A 19,361-nucleotide genomic window follows, 5' to 3' on the forward strand; every position below is an offset into this window, starting at 1 on the left:
CTTACATTTCAGAAGCAAAGCTCAGGGCATAGGGTTCAAGCAAGAATTCTTCTCTCTGATTCTGTGAATGAAATTATGTGCAAATTCTGATGAGGATATAAAAATAACATTTAATTAAGCATGTAATGAGTCACAACATATTGAAATGTATGAGAAATATTACATCAAATGTAGGGGGGGGTAAATCCAGAGCATATGTCCTCAAGGATAAGTGCAAAGCGCAGGAGGGTCAGGTCTGGGTGGGAACCCTGGGCTGTCAGGAGCTCTCTGGGGGCCCTGGTGACTGAAGTCTCAGTGATTTCCTCAGCGAGGAGAAAGAATAATGAAAAGGGAAGTGAGAAGTCACTGACATACTTCACTTATTTGACAATTTTGCTTTTCAAAGGACATTCTCCTAGGGCTCTGCTTTGGGTGTTTCCTGGGGAGAATTTCTACATTGAAGACAATTATGAAGCACCTACAATGTCATCCTGGGGAGGAGTTACCAACCTTATAGTGATGTCTGCTTTCTTTCAGCGAGGTTCTCATAGTCAATGTACTAAGGTTGGGTCAACATTTCAAAAATATGTCTAGCTGTTTACAAAGTTTTATTTGAGATAAAATAAAATTCTTATACCAAATCTACAATAAGAATTTATTAAACACTGAGTTGTAAAGAAATACTTTTAAGTTCATCTACGCTCTTCAACAAGAAAGGAAAAGCTCTCTACAACAGGACCCAACCTCTCAGCCACTCCTCACCCATTTTTCCAGGCTTTCAAGGCCTTTAGCCTGGAATGCTCTTTCCTCTTTCTCTTTCCTTTTTTTTTTTTTTTTTTTTTTAAATTTTGTTGTTGTTGTTGTTAATCCTCATCTCAAGGATATTTTTCCATTGATATTTAGAAACAGTGGAAGGGAGGAAAGAGGAGAGAGGAGAGAGGAGAGAGGAGAGAGGAGAGAGGAGAGAGGAGAGAGGAGAGAGGAGAGAGGAGAGAGGAGAGAGAGAGAGAAAGAGAAATGTGAGAGAGACATACCGATTGGTTGCCTCCTGCACCCACTGGGACACCCAAGGTAAATGCCCTTGACCGGAATCAAACCCAAGACTCTTCAGTCCTTGGGCCAACACTCTATCCCCTGAGCCAAACTGGCCAGGGCTCTTTCTCCTTTTTCTACATATCTCTTTTATAATTATCATATTTGGTTTTTATCTGTATCCCCCCACCCTCTCTCTCTAACTGGGAGGACCTCAAAAGCAGAGAGTGTGAAATTTTCATTCTGCCCACAAATATGTTATAAACAATGCTAGTCACCATGTTGGAAGCAAAAAGACAATAGAAAACAAGGCAGACAAGATCCCTGACTGCATAAGCTCCCATTCTGCAGGAACTTCCTCACCTGGAACATAGTGGAGGTGCAATCAAGAATGAAAGAATAAATGAAGGACACATGAAGCTCTTGTCAGGAATTTGAAATTTAGTCACTATGGTTAATACAGACACACACAGGTAAAAGGCAACATAGAAAACCTACAGAAGTGGAAAATCTTACATCATTTCTACAATCGCTAACAATAGTTATTGAAAGTAACTGCAAGGAGCAGACGACCATACTCCTAGAACCCAAAAGAAGTAGAATAAATAAAACAATTTCCATGTGAGCCTTAACCGGTTTGGCTCAGTGGATTGAGTGTCAGCCTTTGGACTGAAGAGTCCCAGGTTCGATTCCAGTCAAGGTCACATACCTCGGTTGTAGGCTCAGTCCCAGGCCCTGGTTGGGGAGCGAGTGGAAAGCAATGAATCAGTGTAACTCTCTCACATGGATGTTTCTCTTTGTGTGTCTCTCCCCAACCCTTCCACTCTCTCTAAAAATCAATGGGAAAATATCCTCCGGTGAGGATTAACAAAAACAACCAAAAAAGTTCCCTCTGAAATAATATTAGTTTACATTTTAACATTACTACCTAAAAGCTGGGCTCCATATAAGTGTAAGGCATGAATACTGACTTCTTTCAATGCTCCTTGCATTCACTGTGTCTAGAACGTGGATATGAAGGTCAGAGAAAGCTTTATAGCCAGGAAAACACTGTGCACTAATAGATATTTTTAACATATGGTGACAATAACAATAAAGCAGTGTTTCCCCAAATAGCTTCCCATAGGATCTGGAAAACACATCATGCCTAAGCCCCTCTTGGAGCTCCACAAAGCACATCAGACTAATGTCTCTGGGAAGTTCTGAAGGAAAGAATATGTTGAACTGTATCACCATTTCCTATACTTACTTAAGCTACCAAATTCATCTTCCAAGGAATAGCTATTAAGTTAGTTTAGGAAAATCTGCTTTAAAGTTCAATTTTATACAATACTATTCACTTATACGTACCCTTTAGTGATGATCTGGAAAACCAAAACATTCTCAGAATATAGTGCCAAGTGTTAAATATATATATATATATATATATATATATATATATATATATATATATATATATTTCTTATGAAAGTATCCGTAAATAAAACTTGCTGCACAACAATAGCCTTGGTAACATTCCTCGTGGGTTTGTTGTTGTTGTTTTTTTTGTATATATATATTTTATTTTATTTTATTTTATTTATTATTTTTCATTAAATTATTATCTGTGTACATATCTTAGCATTGCCCCCCCCCCCCTTCCCATACATGCCCTCCCTCCCCAGAGTTTTGTGTCCATTGGTTATACTTATATGCATGTATACAAGTCCTTCGGTTGATCTCTTATCTCCCCCATATCTCCCTACCCTCCCCGCTGTAATTTGACAGTCTGCTTGTTGCTTTACTGTCTATATCTATCTTTTGGTTCATCAGTTTATAATGTTCTTTATTATCCATAAATGAGTGAGGTCATGTGGTGTTTCTAAGTGAAGTTATCACCTGACCACTAGATGGCAATAGATTCCACTTATAGTACAACCATTCCAACCAGATAAATAGTTGAAGAGGTATCTGAGTCTGCTAAGACAAATGTGCATTGACTCACTCATTCAGTCATGTTTCCAAACACCTATTAGGAACTTTTACAGCCTGAAAACTCTGGTGAGCGCTGAAGATAAGAAGAGGAATGAGATACCTCACTGTCAAAAATTGTAATTCTTGGATTCCTAGGAAACCTTAAGATGCCCTCATCAATTTAACCAACAGTTCTTTAAAAGAAATGTGGCTACTTTATGGAATCTAAGATGGCTGCTCGGGTAGGCAACTAGCCGCAGCCGCACACAACAATTTTAATAAAATACAACTAAAATATAAAATGGACATTACCCAGAACTACAGGAAAGTCGACTGACTGGAAATCCTACAACAAGAAGCAAGGAGAAAACCAGAAGGAAGCGCGGAGGAGCTGTAAAAGCCTAAGGTACGGAAACACGCGGCGCGCGGAGAGGACGGAGCCGGAGAGGAGGGAGGCCGAGTGCCTGGCGGGCGTTCCCTAGCGGGAAGGAGATAAAACTCCGACTGTGCTGGGCCCCTGACTGCTCTGAACCCCAGTTCTGGGCCAGACCCCGGGGAATCAGGCTCAGCCATAGGGAGCTGGGCTGTAAAGCGGAACCCCGGGGTAGCAGAGAAAGGAGGTCCCGGAGGCGCGCACACTGCCCCCAGAGAAGGGATCGTCGGTTGTGCCGCGGGATTGCCCTGGCCGGAAGGAGACTGGGGCTCCAGACTGCTGTGAACGCCACCTCCAACTCCACTTCCAACTGAACTGAACCCCAATACCGGGCTCATTGTGGGAGAGCATAGACTGTTTGGCAGCAGGCGGAAATCGAGGGCACCTTTCTCTCAGAGGCGCAGGCAGCGAGCACTGAAGGACCCGCAGAGGGCGGGGCTGACGGAAGCCAAAGCTGCAGGCTCCACCCTGAAACCCCGTCCCATCTGTAACTGCGAAATGCGACAACAAAATAGATCACAAACGAAAGAAATGGAGGACAAAAAGCGTCTGGATATAGAGTTCAAATCTACGCTTATAAGGTTTTTCAAGAATTTCCTAGAAAAGATGGATAAGGCCTATGAGGATATGAAAAGAGATCAACTAGAATTAATAAGGAGTCAACAAGAAATGATAAGGGATCAACAAGAAATAAAGAATACATTGTCAGAAATAAAAAATATTCTACAGAGTCCTAAAAACAGAAGGGAAGATCGCAAGAATCAAGTCAAAGATTTGGAACATAAAGAGCCAGAAGACACTCCTCCACAGAAGCTAGAAGGCAAGAGAATCCAGAAAATTGAAGATAATGTAAGAAACCTCTGGGACAACTTCAAGCGAACCAACATCAGAATTATGGGGGTTCCAGAAGATGAGAGAGAGCAAGATATCGAAAACATACTGAAAGAAATAGTGACAGAAAACTTCCCCCACCTGGTGAAAGAATTTGACTTACAAGTCCAGGAAGCGCACAGAACTCCAAACAAAAGGAATCCAAAGAGGACCACACCGAGACACATCATTATTAAAATTCCAAGAGCAAAAGATAAAGAGAGAATATTAAAAGAAGCAAGAGCAAAGAAGGTAGTAACTTATAAAGGAGCACCTATACGATTGTCAGCTGACTTCTCAACAGAAACCATGCAGGCCAGAAGGGAATGGCAAGAAATATTCAAGGTGATGAATAGCAAGAACCTACAGCCAAAAATAAGCTACCCAGCAAAGCTATCACTCAGAATCGAAGGCCAGATAAAGAGCTTCACTAATAAAAACAAGCTAAAGGAGTTCATCACCACCAAACCAGAATTATATGAATTGCTGAAGGGGGTTCTTTCAGAAGAGAAAGTAAACAAAGATAAAAATTATGAACAACAAATACGTAATTATCAACAAGTGAATCTAAAAACCAAGGAAATTAAAAAAATCTGATGAACAATATTAACTGTTGAATATAATAGAATCAGAGGTATGGAAGGGGAGTGAACTGACGATTCTTGGGGAAAAGGGGAGAGGGGGGCGTGGGAAGAGACTGAACATAAACTGTGCACCTATGGATGAGGACAATGGGGAGAGGGGAAAGGGCAGAGGGTGGGGTGGGAACCTGGTGGAGGAGAGCAATGGTGGGGGGCGGGGAGGAAGGAACATTTGTAATAATATGAAAAATAAAAACTTATTAAAAAAAAAGAAGTAAAAAAAAATAAATAAATAAATAAAATAAAATTAAAAAATAAAAAAATAAAAAAAATAAAAGAAATGTGGCTACTTTAAATACACACATGGATTACATGACTCAGGGAGGACATGCCTGTCCTCAATCCGGGGAGCTTCTGGTGAGGGCTCAGTTCAGATCCTGGAAATTCAGGAGAGATGATGACGATGCTGCCAGAGTCTAACTTTTAGGCCGTAGACCTTAGAGCTTTGGGGCCAGAAGAGAGCTTGAGGATCAAAATGTTTAACATCCTCTTCTAGCTGAAACCGGTTTGGCTCAGTGGATAGAGCGTCAGCCTGTGGACTGAAAAGTCCCAGGTTCAATTCCAGCCAGGGGCACGTACATTAGTTGCCGGCATATCCCCAGTAGGGAGCGTGCAAGAGGTAGCTGATAGATGTTCTATCTTCTCCCTTCCTCTTTGTAAAAAATCAATAAAATAAAATTGAAATTTTTTTAAAAAAAAATCATCCTCTTCTAAGGAACGGAGGCACAGAGATGTTGGACGGCTTGCCGAGTGGTAAGAGATTAGTTGAGACCCAGATAGAACTTGAACTCATCTTCTAATGCCCAGCTGGTGTTCTTTCCAACATTTCACCATCAGTTTTGCAATTTAGAATAGGTCCTCCCCTAAACACTGTCCCTTTGCAAATTCTTTTTCCCTGCTGGTTCCCAGCTGGCTGCCCACCCTCAGACAAGATGTCATGTGTGTATGTCTCATGTTGGATTCTTCAGGAAACAGACTCCGAGGCAAAGGTCTGCCTGCAGGAGGTTTAATGAAGAGGGATCTTGGGAACTGTATCTCGAAAAGACTGAGGGAGGCAGGATTGGGCAGAAAAAGAAGTTAGGCTTCACCTAACCCCACACAGCACTCTGGAGCTGAGATGGTCCTTCAAGTTATCCTAAATCAAGGGGAGGGGGCAGGACCTTTAGACTTCCCATATTGACCACTCATTGGATGCAAGAAGCAAAACCACAGGCAAGGTACTTCCTTCAGCGAAGAGCAAAAATCAGGGGGCTGAAGTGGAGGTGTTGGCATATTCCATTCCTTTCTGGAGGCCCTCGGGAAGAACCTGCTTCTGTGCCTTTCCTAGAGGCTGGCCACATCCTTGCTCGTGGTCCCCTTTCTTTGTCTTAAATACCAGCAGTGTCACATATCTCCGACCTTTCTTCTGTCCTCACATCTCTCTGTCTCACTCTTTGTCTCTCTCTCTGTCTCTCTCTCTGTCTCTCTCTCTGTCTCTCTCTCGGTGTCTCTCTCTCTCTCTCTCTCTCGGTGTCTCTCTCTCTCTCTCTCTCTCTCTCTCTCTCTCTCTCTCTCTCTCTCACCACATCAGGGAATCGTTCTCCTTTTAAGAACTATGGAATTAGCCGAGACCGGTTTGGCTCAATGGATAGAGCGTCGGCTTAGGGACTGAAGGGTCCTGGATTCGATTCCGGTCAAGGGCATGTACCTTGGTTGCGGGCATATCCCCAGTAGGGGGTGTGCAAGAGGCAGCTGATCGATGACTCTCTCTCATTGATGTTTCTAACTCTCTATGTCTCTCCCTTCCTCCCTGTACAAAATCAATAAAATATATTTAAAAAAAAAAAAAAGAACTATGGAATTAGACAGGGCCCACCTGCGTGGCCCAGTCTCATCACTCCATCTCTACATCCTAGCCTACTCACATGTAGAAAGTCCCTTTTGCCATGCAAGTAATATTCACGGGTTCCAGGGTTTAGGATGTAGATATCTTTGGGGACCATTATTCTGCCTATCACAATCTGGATGAAACCTTTTTGGTAAAAACACTTCTTGTGGTAACAGCAGCATTATTCACAACAGCCAAAAAAGTGGAAACAACCCAAATGTTTAGCAGCTGATGAATGGATAATTACAATTGTATGTCCATACAATGAACTATTGTTCAGCCATAAAAAAGGGATGAAGTACTGATTCATCCTATGACATGGATGCTGCTCTGTCAATGTAGTTCCGTTTGTTGGAGCATCACCCTGAACACTGAAAGGTTGTGGGTTCTGTTCCCGGTTGGGGCACACACCCAGGTTGTAAGTTTGATCCCCATTAAAGATACATACAAGAGGCAACCAATCAATGTTTCCCACATCAATGTCCCCCCCCCCCTTTTCTCTCATCTTCCTCTTTTTCAAAAATCAAGTTTAAAAATATGATCCGGTGAGGATTATTTTTTTGAAAGTATGCTAAGTTGAAGAAGCCAATCACAAATGTCACATATGTATGATTCCATTTATAAGAAATTTCCAAAATAGGCAAATATCCAAAGTAGATTAGTAGTTTTGGCTAAGGAGAAGGGAGGATGGGCAGTGACTGCTAATAGATATGGGAATTTGGAGGAGAGGGTAATAAAAATGTTCCCAAATTAGATTGTAATGATACACAACTATGTGATAGAGAAAAATCATTGAATTGTACACTTTAAAGAGGTGAGTTTTGTGGTATAAGGATACTATCTTGATAAAGTTGTTTTAAAGTATTTTAAAATATATATTTTATTGATTTTTTACAGAGAGAAAGGGAGAGAGATAGAGAGCCAGAAACGTCAATGAGAGAGAAACATCAACCAGCTGCCTCTTGCACACCCCCTACCGGGGATGTGCCCACAACCAACATATATGCCCCTGACCGGAATCAAACCTGGGACCTCTCAGTCCGCAGACCGACGCTCTACCACTGAGCCAAACTGGTTTCGGCTGTTTTAAAGTATTTTAGATGATGCTATAATTTTTAAATATATTTTTATTGATTTCAGAGAGGGAGATAGTAACCTCAATGATGAGCATCATGGATTGAATACCTCCTGCACACCCCCTACTGGGAATCAAACCGGTGACCCAGGCATTTGCCCCAACTGGGAATCAAACTGGAGCCTCCTGGTTTATAGGTAGATGCTCAACCACTGACCCACTATAGCTTCTGTATCACACCAGGAAGTACTTTATATTTGGTTGTCCTTATTAGTGAAAAATGCTAAGGTTGAATTCTGGGTTAAGGTGATAACAACTGGTGGAAACTATATTGTTAACAAGTGCTTCAGAAAAGTTATCTACCTTGCAGAAATAATACTACCTTATGAGGATGAAATTAGAATGTGACATATTTAGTAAATCATTAATATGGTAGGTAGAGAAAGCACCACCATGCCCAAAGAAAAATATCCATGTCCTGATCCTTGGGACCTACATAGCAACAGGAACTTTGTAGGTGTGATCAAGTTTAAGGGGCTAGAGATGGGGAGCTTATCCCGAATTATCTGGTGGAATCTCTGGAGCTTGAAATCCTAATTCAGGAAAAATATTTTAAATGGTAGTTCTTTTCAATAGTGCATTTTCCTTCAGCAGCATTAGAACCTTTACCACAAATATTGACTGTTTCTGCAAGGAAATACAGCTGATTTCTCCCCAGAACTCCTACTCCTCTACTAGTTGCCACCTAGTTAAAGGCATCTACCATTCATCCAGTTGTAAAGAGAAAAGCATAGGAAAAATCCTAGACTTGGCCTTTTTTCTTACTTTCATCCTCACTCACCAGATCCTACTGATTTTACCTCCTAAATATTCCTTCAAATTTACTCTTGCTTTCTCCATGCCTGAAATATTCATTCATTCATTCATTCATCAAATATTTACTGAATGCCTCTTTTTGTGCCAGGCATGATTCTTGCAGTGTGCAGTCAAGTAGAAGGATAAGGGGGATGGGGAGTCACCCAGCCAGCATGGCTCAGTGGTTGAGCATCAACCTTTGAACCAGGAGGTCACGGTTCCATTCCCAGCCAGGACACATACTGGGTCTCGGGCTCGATCCCCAGTATGGGGCATGCTGGAGGCAGCAGATTAATGATTCTCTCTCATCACTGATGTTTCTATTTCTCCCTTTCTCTCTGAAATAATATTTTTAAGGCCGGGGGGTATAATTGAGGATGTAGGGGATCGGAAAGAATTGCTGAAATGATGTCTTTAGGCAGGTGATCTAGGAAAAAATTGGAAAGGTTGTCCATGTATGCCCAGGGGAAGTTCAGTTTATAGTAACGGGAATGGAAGGCAGAGTATGTGGTTATAGATGCTGGTAGGTAGGGAGAGGTGGTAGTCGGGGAAGCTCTTTTGATTGCATCCATTTTCCAAGTGCAGAACAAGCTGAGAGTGAACACGAGGGCAAGGTTAAAGAGCTGTGAAAGACTCATGTAGGACAGTAAGTGGACAAGAGAAATACAATGAGTGTTTGCTGGGCAGCAGTAGGGTGCACTCAAGGTTCGGAGTACCGATGGAAGTATGGGGAAGCACGTCAGCATGCCTACATTTTTCTGCAGGCCTGTTCGGCTGCAAATTTGGATTTAATCACAGTTGTCATTTTTACCAGAATATGATGAACAGAACTGGGAAAGGGAGTATTTTAATTAAAATTTTTTAAAATATGTTTTTATTGATTTTTAGAGAGAGAGGGATATAAATACCAAACGGCTGCCTCCTGCAATCTGGGTATGTGCCCTGACAATGAATTGAACTGTGGCCTTTTGGTTCATGTGTGGACACTCAACCACGGAGCCACATCGGCCGGGCTTTAATAAAATTCAAGCAGAGCAAGAAGGAAACATCAAGGAAGTGAGGCACAGTGAAAAGGTGGGAAGAAAGATGGATTGTACACAGAAAGAAGGGATTGCATTGCTGGAGCTGTGTCCTAGGAGTGAGCTGCAAAGAGAGAAAGGGGGGTGGGGGTGGGGCGCAGCGTAGGATGAATGAAGCAGAGAAAGACCAGGAAGGGTCACTGGTAATAACAAGAAATAATAACAGATGTGCTTCACAAACGTCTTCTACCAAGGGGCGGGGGGTGGGGGTGGGGGTGGGGGAGACTTTCCCCTCAAAAATAGCATATTCCTCAATACTGAGCATCTGCGCAGCCCTAGGTCCGGGTAAAGCCGCAGTCTCTCTTCCAAACCTTCAGCTCACGGGTGAACCAAAGGCAAATTCCTTTCACGTAGCCATGTGAACAGCATTTATTTAGGTCACCTCGGCAGGCTGCAGCCGAGGAGATCACCTGCCTAAAAGGCATCATTTCAATGTTTTGTTGAATCCATTATGCTTCATTGTACAGAATACAGTCTTTGGGGGGAAATTCCAACACAAAAGGCCCCTCGGCCTCTCACTGCCCCTCGCCCCGATCCCACGCGTCGGAGGAGAGAGAAGGAGGTCGGGTAGGGACCCCCCCCGACGCTGGGAGAGGGGACCGCGACCTCGGAATCCCGAAGGGGACCCCGCCCTCAGGGCGCCCAGCCCCGCCGCCCGCGCCGGCTTTTTAAAAAGGGAAACAAACCCGGCCCCGCCCCCCGCCCTGGGGCCGCCGGGAAGGGGGCGCCGCCCTCCCCCTTCCCCCCGGGGACGCCCCGGACCGCCGCGCGAAGGTTCCGCAGTCATAATCGGCCCCTCTGCCCCTTCCTCTCGGTCTCCCGCCCTTGTCTCCAGCCAACTCGGCGGGAGCCCCGCCAGGCAGGGTCGGAGCCGCCCTCCTCCCGGAGCTTCTCTCCCGGCCGCCGCCCGCCCCGCCCCCGGAAGTGGCGCCGGGCGCCGGGCCCGCTGCTGTCCCGTCGGGCTTCGCGGCGGCGGCGGCGGGAAGATGGCGGCGGCGGGAGCCCTGGAACGGAGCTTCATGGAGCTCAGCGGCGCTGAGCGCGAAAGGCCGAGGCACTTTCGGGAATTCACAGTCTGCAGCGCTGGTACGGGAGCCACCGAGGAGGGCGCGATTCGACTCTCCCCCGCGGGTCCCCCTCCTGGGTCCCTGGATCACTCATTCCGGGTTCATCCTCCCAAGCCCACATGGCTATAGCCCATAGCCCGGGCTCAGGCTTCCTTGGTGTCCTCCTGCTTCCTTCTCGCCTCCCCTTTCTCTGTAAACGGACTGTCAGGCTGTCACCCTCTGCTCTCCCGGCGCCCTCGGCCCCTGTCATCCCTAGAGCACCCTGTGCGCGGGCTGATCGCTCTCCTCTTGCAGGGACCGCACACGCCGTGGCCGGGGCGGTGAAGTACAGTGAGAGCGCGGGAGGCTTCTACTATGTGGAAAGCGGCAAGTTGCTATCCGTCACCAGGAACAGGTTCATTCATTGGTAAGTGCGGTGCCCCGCCAAACCTCCCGGGAAGATGGGGCTGTTCTCAAAGTGTCATTCTCCAGAGCGATAACCAACAGGACAAAAAAACTGTTTTCTAATCATGTGTGAATCTGGAGGAAATGAGGGAAACCAGTTTTAGGGGGTGTGCCCTATCAGGGCAGTACTAAAAGCAGAGGAAGTGTAGCCTTAGGGATAGAGCCCCAAAGACCAGTTGTAAACACAAAAACCTCTTGTGTGGTGTTTTGTGTGTGTGTTTTTTTTTAATATATCTTATTTTATTTACTTATTTATTTTTACAGAAAGGAAGGGAGAGGGATAGAGAGTTAGAAACATCGATGAGAGAGAAACACCCATCAGCTGCCTCCTGCACACTCCCCACTGGGGATGTGCCCACAACCAAGGCACGTGCACTTGACTGGAATCGAACCCAGGACCCTTCAGTCCACAGGCAGACGCTCTATCCACTGAGCCAAACCGGTTTCGGCGGGGGGGAAAAAAACGGTTGTGTTTTTATAATCTTTATAGCTTCCTTCATTCTGCAGGCATGTTTGAGCGCATCAGGCTCTTTGCTAGATGTGTTAACGGTGAAGGGATGAACAAAAACCACCACCATTCTCATCATGTGAGATGTAGCAGTGTTAGATGTGTCCTCATCTTCCACGGGGCCCCTTTTAAGAAGGAAAGACATTAAACCAATGACCACACCATAGGTAAATAAATACATAGTTCCCATGCTTGCTTCAGAGGAAAAGTATAAGGACTGTGAGAGTCCAAGGGGGGGCCCAAATGTTTTTTGTGGGGGCGGGAAAGCCTTTAATGAAGTCACATTGGCTCAGTGGATAGAGCCTCTGTCTGCGGAATGAAAGGTCCCAGGTTCGATTCCGGTCAAGGACATGTACATTGGTTTCGGGCAAATCTCCAGTAGGGGGTGTACAGGAAACAGCTGTTTGATGTTTCTCTCTCATCAATGTTTCTAGCTCTCTTTCCCTCTCCCTTCCTCTCTGTAAAAGATCAATAAAATATATTTTAAAATAAATAGCCTGCAATCTGAAGGATGAGTGGTTGGCCAGGCAGGGGTTTAGGGGAGAGAGCAGTTAGGCAAGTAGGATCATCATATGATCCTATGAGGTGGAAAGAACTTGAAGAACTGACTAATTGTGGCTTAAATGCAACGGGAGAAAGTGATGTGAGAGATGCTGAGATTGGGGCGGTCGGAAGGACTCATTGAGGTGAGGAAATAGAGACAGCACAGCCCTAGAGGACAGTGGAGAAAACATGATAGCCGGATTGGGGCCAGAATGGGTGACTGAAAGGGAGAGGCTTGGAGAGAGCGTATTTGAGTGTTTATGGAAGCAGGAGGGATATACTTGAGGGAATCAGGGACTGGCCTTTAATTGCTGTCAGGCAGAGATAGGGAACCTTTTTTTCCTGCCAAGGGTCATTTGGATATTATAACATTTGTAGACAATACAAAATTATCACTTAAAAATTAGCCTGCTGTATAGCCTGTTAGTCAAACCTTTACTTATCTTGCCCCTAATGCCTTGGCAGGGCTAGACCAAATGATTTCATGGGCCTTATGTTCCCCGTCCCTACTGTAAGGAGACCCACTTTGGGGGGAATAATGTGGATAATATGGTAGATAAGATGATGGGCTACCACATGGCAGAGTTGCACCTGAAGAAGAGTCTACCCTGCATCCTAGCGGGATAAGTAACAGAAGCACTAAAAGGGGAAATACCCGTATTTGTTAAGGTCACTGTGGTTGAGGCTGTAGTTACATATGTGGAGGCCACATTCTTTCAGAAGTAATGTGGAAGAGGGAGGGCGATGGCGTGGATTTTCATTATAGTGGAATTTACATAAATGGACTATCTAGTTTGGAAATACCTTTATTTAACATAGAGTCCCATAACATTTGAATTTTATATTGTGCTGTTTTGTAAATCTATATAACGTGGTTTGGAATGTAAAGTTTGGTCTGAATTTCTTTGTCCAAAATTTTCATATAAGAAAAGTTCACCTGGAAATTATTTTCATATATTTCAGTGCAACAATCAGAAAAGCATAAGATATTTGAACAAATGTCTTTTTTTTGTCTCCTTTTTTTTTTTTTTTTTTTAATAAACAGGAAGACCTCCGGAGATACACTGGAGCTAGTAGAAGAGTCACTGGACATAAATCTGTTGAATAATGCAGTTCGCCTCAAATTCCAAAATTGCAGCCTCTTACCCGGAGGGGTTCATGTCTCCGAGACTCAGAATCATGTGATAATCTTGATATTAACCAACCAGACAGTGCACAGGTTGCTTTTACCTCACCCTTCCCGGATGTATAGGAGTGTAAGTTGGTTAAGTCACTTATTTCCCAGATGCCTCTGGTTGTCACAGATTTAGAGGAATATCCTTTGAAAGTGAAGGAAATGTGGATTCCTTGTTAGCCCTCACCAAGTATAATTTGATAGTTACTACTTAAAATGATCAGACACATTTTAAGTTGAAATCGATTTTATTAAAAAGAATAGCTTTCTTTTTAAGCTCAACAATTAGCAATTGAGAGGAACTGCAACATTCTATTCATTCTGGATTTAACAGATTTGTCTTTATAATTTCTCCACAGGAGTTGGTAGTGGAAAGTCAAATGCAATCAATATTCACTGATGTTGGAAAAGTGGACTTCAGTGATCCTTGCAACTATCAGTTGATTCCAGCAGTCCCTGGCCTCCCCCCTAATTCTACCACCTCCGCAGCCTGGCTTAGCAGTGATGGGGAAGCCCTGTTTGCTCTGCCTTCAGCTGCTGGGGGAATCTTCATTCTTAAGCTACCTCCTTACGACATACCTGGTAAGAATGGGAACTGAGCGTGGATTTAACTTGAAACAAGGAAGGTTGGGCTTAAAAGTCCAAACCCGTCATTCGGTGCAGGAATCGCTTCCATACCAATAGTCATTCAATATCACTTACCTAGTGAGCCTACTGCTTTACTGTTGTTGTTTTTCCAGAAGAGCAAGATTTTATACAGTGGATGAGGAACTGGAAGGCTTACTAGAATATGGGAAAAGATAACTGCAAGAAAGCCTACTCTAAGGCCTCTAGTAGTTGACTGGTTGTCTACCTCCAGGATGAGGTACTATATATAACCAAGATAATTGGCACAAGGAAGTTGGGTTGCTGATACCCTGCTCCAGGTCACCACTCTCTGGCCTGGATTATTGCTGTAGCTTCCCAGATGTCTCTCCAGACCTGTCCTTGCCCTCTACAGAAACTTCTTGGGCAGATTGATACATTAACACCTAAGTTGTGTCATCACCACTCTGTTCAAAGCATTCAAATGAGGATTGTTCTTCGTCTCACTCTGAATAAGCCTAAAGTCCTTACATTGGCATACAGCAAGCGGCTCCCTGCTACCTCCCTTGACCTTCTCATTTCCCCCTCACCTGCTTCCCTTCGCACAATTCCCTGAACATACCAGACACATGTTCCTCAGGCCTTTGGCCTGGGGTCACCTTTCCCCAGCTACCAGCTTGGCTTCTTCCCTCAGTTCCTTTAGGTCTTTGCTCAGTGTCCCCTGGGTGAAGCCTTCCCTGGCCACCCTTTTCGAAGTTGCATACCCACCCTAGCATTCACGATAGCCTTTCTTTGTTCTTACTGCTCTACTTAATTTGTTAACTCTCTTGCTCCTCCCACCTCCCGGTGGAATGTAAATTCCATGAGGGCAGGAGTTGTTTTTTATTTTGTTTACTGCTCCATCTGTAGCACTTAGCACTGTCCAACACATGAAAGGTCCACGGTGATTCTTTGAGAGGAATGAAGTATTTCTGAGCAATATGTGTTACTACTTATAAACGGCAAAAATTTTCCCTAGGAATCTGGAAATGTCATTCTCATTGAGCCTATAATGATTCAAAAGATTTTAGGTGTAATATTCATGGAAAGCACATCCTAAGATTTCCCCAGATAGAAATGTAAGCCTGTCACCTATTAGAGAAAGACCTAGGTCATAGTTGCATGCTTCTCACCTTTGCTTTTCACTGAGTATCGTCAAGAGGTGGCTTGGATACATCATGGGTCTGTTTTCAATCTTGTAGGGATGGTGTCAGTTGTGGAACTGAAACAGAGTTCAGTAATGCAACGACTGCTTGTAGGCTGGATGCCAACCGCTATCAGGTAAGTGGTGCCTGGCAGTTGAATCAAAAGGCCTAACAACTTAATCTTTTTGCACTGTTTGGCACTGTCAGTGCTTCCATTCTTACTACAAGGCAGATAAAGATGATACTGGAAAGGTCAGAGTATGCCCAATATCACATTCCACAGTGCAGAGCCCACTTAACTTGGAATCGGACACCTGGGCAACAGAAACTGGCTTTCAGTATATACTCTCAACATCCAGTTGGGCACTCTGCCCTGACTTACCAAATCCAATTTTATGTAATATTAGAAATAGAAAGGATTTGGTGGTTAGAACAGTATTACATTGTTATGTAGAGTCTTTTAAAATGTATCATGGTCATTGGTTGTAAATTAAATAGAAACCATAGTGACCTTATGCCAACAAACAGTTTGTTGCTCCTGTTAACATTGTACATTATCTCTTAAATTGTGATTTATAACAACCAGATGATTTGCAATAGTAAAACTTGGCCTTACATTTTTAGAGGTGACCAGGGGTCTGCAGATCGTCCCCTCAGTCTTGCTGTTCATTGTGTTGAGAATGATGCCTTCATCTTTGCTCTGTGCCAGGATCATAAACTACGCATGTGGTCTTACAAGGTAAATGCTACATTTTTAGTGACAGTAAGTTAAAAAAGGATTGTGAATTGTAAGGTAATTGAAGTTAATCTTGCTGCCTCTGTTAGATTATCAGATCACTTAGTTTTAAAATTATAGGCCATTTCCAGCTTCATTTTTCATACATTTCTCAGCTAAGTTTTCATCTATATTTTGAAAATTATGAAATAATAGAAAAGTTGAATTAATAGTACAGAGTATATCCTCTCTTAAGAGGAACAAATATGCTTTTTTTTAAAAAATATATATGTTTTTATTGATTTTAGAGAGAGAGGAAGGGAGAGATAGTAACATTGATGAGAAAAATATCAACATCCATTGCCTGCCTCTTTGCACATCCCCTGCCGGAGATTAAGCCTGCAACCCAGGCATGTACCCTAACCCAGAATTGAACCGGTGACCTCTTGTTGCATGGGTCAATGCTCAACCACTAAGGCAGGGGTCTTCAAACTACGGCCCTCGGGCCACATGCGGCCCGCAGAGGAGTCTGATCCAGCCCGCCAGGTTTTTTGGGCAGTGAGCGCAGCCGAGGTGTTACAGTAGGAATTAGTAGTTCATATAGTCCGGCCCTCCAGCTCTCTGAGGGACCGTGATCTGGCCCCCACTTTAAAAAGTTTGAGGACCCCTGCACTAAGGCATACCAGCCAGGCCAAATATGCTTTTGAAATACGGTTGATAAAATAGTTTCTAAGATTCAAAAACAGCTGATAACTATCTCTATCAGACTAAGAGATAATTTCATCTGAGCCCTCAAAAAAAAACACCCAAAACCTGTAAGACTCTTAGCACATAAATTAGGCAGAGTGCTGGATGTGATGGATGTATCTTTTAAAGGGGGAGGGGACTTGTTTTTTAACCTAAATATTCTTTGATGCCACTAATTGCTTGGGCAGGACCAAATGTGCCTGATGGTAGCCAACATACTGGAGTATGTCCCTGTGAAAAAAGACCTTCAGCTCACTGCTGGGACTGGACACAAATTACGACTTGCTTACTCCCCTGCCATGGGACTCTACCTGGGGATTTACATGCATGCACCAAAACGGGGACAGGTATGAAACACATGACATGTATGAAGTTATTCTGTATATGGGGAAGTGGCTATGAATTCATCGAGTCTGTTTAAGCTTTTCACATCAGCCTCAATGTCTCCTGTTGTTTCTGCAGAGATGGTGGGTTTTGTGCTCATGTGTGGATTGAAAGATCATCCAGGAGAAGTCAGGATGAAAGGGTGTAGAGAGTTTAAAGGAATATGAAAGGAAAAGTTAACCAAAAATCAACAAGAAAACAAATTTGCAAGTCTGTGAAAAAATGGAGTTATGAAAGAGATATAGGTGTTCATAGGTGGTTGAGGAGAAATTAAATTTTAGAAATAATTTTGCTCATCATCTAAACACTAGCTGTTGTATGTAGATGAGGTAAGAAGGATGCAATACAATGATATAATAGTATGATAAACCGCCATTTGCTAGGTATTGTGTGTTTGGCACAGTGTTAGGGCCATTTAAGTTCAATAACAAATGCTTGAACTATGCTTACTCAGAGCTCACACTTTACATATTATCCGTTTAATCTTAACAGCATGCCAGTGAGGTTTTTCCTGGCAGCGGTCTTGCCTGGATGCCATCCTCATTCCTGTTGGGCTCTGATACCACATTTTATTTTATTATTTTAAAATATATTTTAATTGATTTGAAAGAAAAAAAAGAGAGAGAGAAATATCAATCAGCTGCCTCCTGCACCCCCTTTCCAACCAGGGATCAAGCCCACAACTTGGGCATGTGCCCTGTCCAGGAATTGAACTGGCAAGAATTTTTTTAATGAAATACTGGTAGAATATTTCTAAGGCACAGCACATCCGAATAGAATCAATGTGAATGTTTTCTTTCAAAGCTGTCAGTTTTTATATCACTTGTAAAAGTTTTCATAAAACAAGGCTTTAAAGTAAACACAGGTGACATGAAGCATTCATTGCTATGTTACTTGTGTTTTTATGCTGTTTTATACTTTTTTGAGTTACAATAGCAGCACTTCAGTTATTTGTAGTTTGCTTAACTAAGACAAAAATGCTTTTATCTTGCTATGGAATAAATACATTTTAAGTTTTTAAAAAGTCATGATAAATGTTACAATATGGATGAACCTTGAGGACAAGTGAAGTAAGCCAGTCACAAAAAGTCGAATATTGTGAAGATTCTACTTATTTAAAATGCCTACAGTAGTCAAAGTCATATTGATAGAAAATGTAGTGATGGCTACCAAGAGCTAGTGGGAGAGGGGGATGGGGGTTGTGTAATAGGTACAGAGTTTTGGTTTTGTAAGGTGGAAAATGTTTAAGGGATCAGGTACACAATGTGAATGTGCTTAATACTACTGAACTGTACACTTAAAAGTTGTCAAGAAGATAAATGTTATTGTGTACTTGACCATACTTTTTTAAGAACTGGTTTCTGTATGCTAATAAACTCTTGTTTAGACAAGTAGCATGTTGTATTTCAAGTAATAAATTATCAACTTATGTTCTAACAGTTCTGCATTTTCCAACTGACGAGCGCTGAGAATAACCACTACAATCTAGATCACATTTCTTCTCTATTCACTTCTCAGGTAGGTTGGATCTTCCTTTGCATGTCACACAAATATAGGAAAGAAGTATTGGCTAATTCAACTCTGTTGTCCTGGAATTGAAATGCTAAAATGGAATATTTCACGATGTATGCAAACAAAATTTCATTTTGGTTTCACCTAGATCTTGAGGCACTGCCTTTTGTTTTTATACTTTTATCTCTCCTACTGATATAAATTTAAGTCATTATAAACTGCTACCCTTTCTTATTCTATTTTAATATATTTTCATTTATTTCAGAGAGGAAGGGAGAGAAAGAAATAGCAACATCAATGATGAGAGAGAATCATTGATCCGCTGCCTCCTGCACACTCCCCACTAGGGATAGAGCCAGCAACCCAGGCATGTGCCCTTGACCAGAATCAAACCAGGCCCCTTCAGTCCACAGGCCAACACTCTTATCCAAATTGGGCGAGGTCTGTCCTTTTCTCAATTTAAAACCCATATCTTCTCCCCGCCTCCACCCCCACATTTCCTCCTAGGAGACACTGATTGACTTTGCCTTAACCTCTACGGATATCTGGGCCCTGTGGCATGATGCTGAAAACCAAACGGTAGTGAAATACATCAACTTTGAACAGTATGTATCACCTCTGTCATCCTACCTTACCCCAGGCAGTTTCACACTCAGAAAATGAGAGCTTTCTAGTAGAACCAAAATCAAGTGTTTGTATTTAAAGAATTCTGCC

At 43.1% G+C, this 19,361-nt stretch overlaps 1 protein-coding gene and 1 pseudogene across 2 annotated transcripts in view; one reads left to right on the forward strand and one right to left on the reverse strand.

The window, feature by feature from the left end:
• The window catches only part of LOC311628097 (small ribosomal subunit protein eS24-like), a 210,116-nt pseudogene that overhangs the window by 73,117 nt on the left and 117,638 nt on the right, over positions 1 to 19,361 (reverse strand). The window lies entirely within an intron of this gene.
• NUP160 (nucleoporin 160) overlaps positions 10,631 to 19,361 on the forward strand; it is a 37,924-nt gene continuing 29,193 nt past the window's right edge. Inside the window, exons 1-9 of the mRNA XM_084894819.1 lie at positions 10,631 to 10,870; positions 11,146 to 11,257; positions 13,392 to 13,602; positions 13,880 to 14,102; positions 15,347 to 15,425; positions 15,914 to 16,028; positions 16,940 to 17,098; positions 18,576 to 18,653; positions 19,155 to 19,252. Coding sequence (XP_084750945.1) covers positions 10,771 to 10,870; positions 11,146 to 11,257; positions 13,392 to 13,602; positions 13,880 to 14,102; positions 15,347 to 15,425; positions 15,914 to 16,028; positions 16,940 to 17,098; positions 18,576 to 18,653; positions 19,155 to 19,252 — 1,175 coding nt within the window. The 5' untranslated portion in view covers positions 10,631 to 10,770. The remainder of the gene's footprint in view (positions 10,871 to 11,145; positions 11,258 to 13,391; positions 13,603 to 13,879; positions 14,103 to 15,346; positions 15,426 to 15,913; positions 16,029 to 16,939; positions 17,099 to 18,575; positions 18,654 to 19,154; positions 19,253 to 19,361) is intronic.

Source organism: Pipistrellus hanaki (genome assembly GCF_964339955.1).
Source record: "Pipistrellus hanaki genome assembly, chromosome: 9".
NCBI lineage: Eukaryota > Metazoa > Chordata > Mammalia > Chiroptera > Vespertilionidae > Pipistrellus > Pipistrellus hanaki.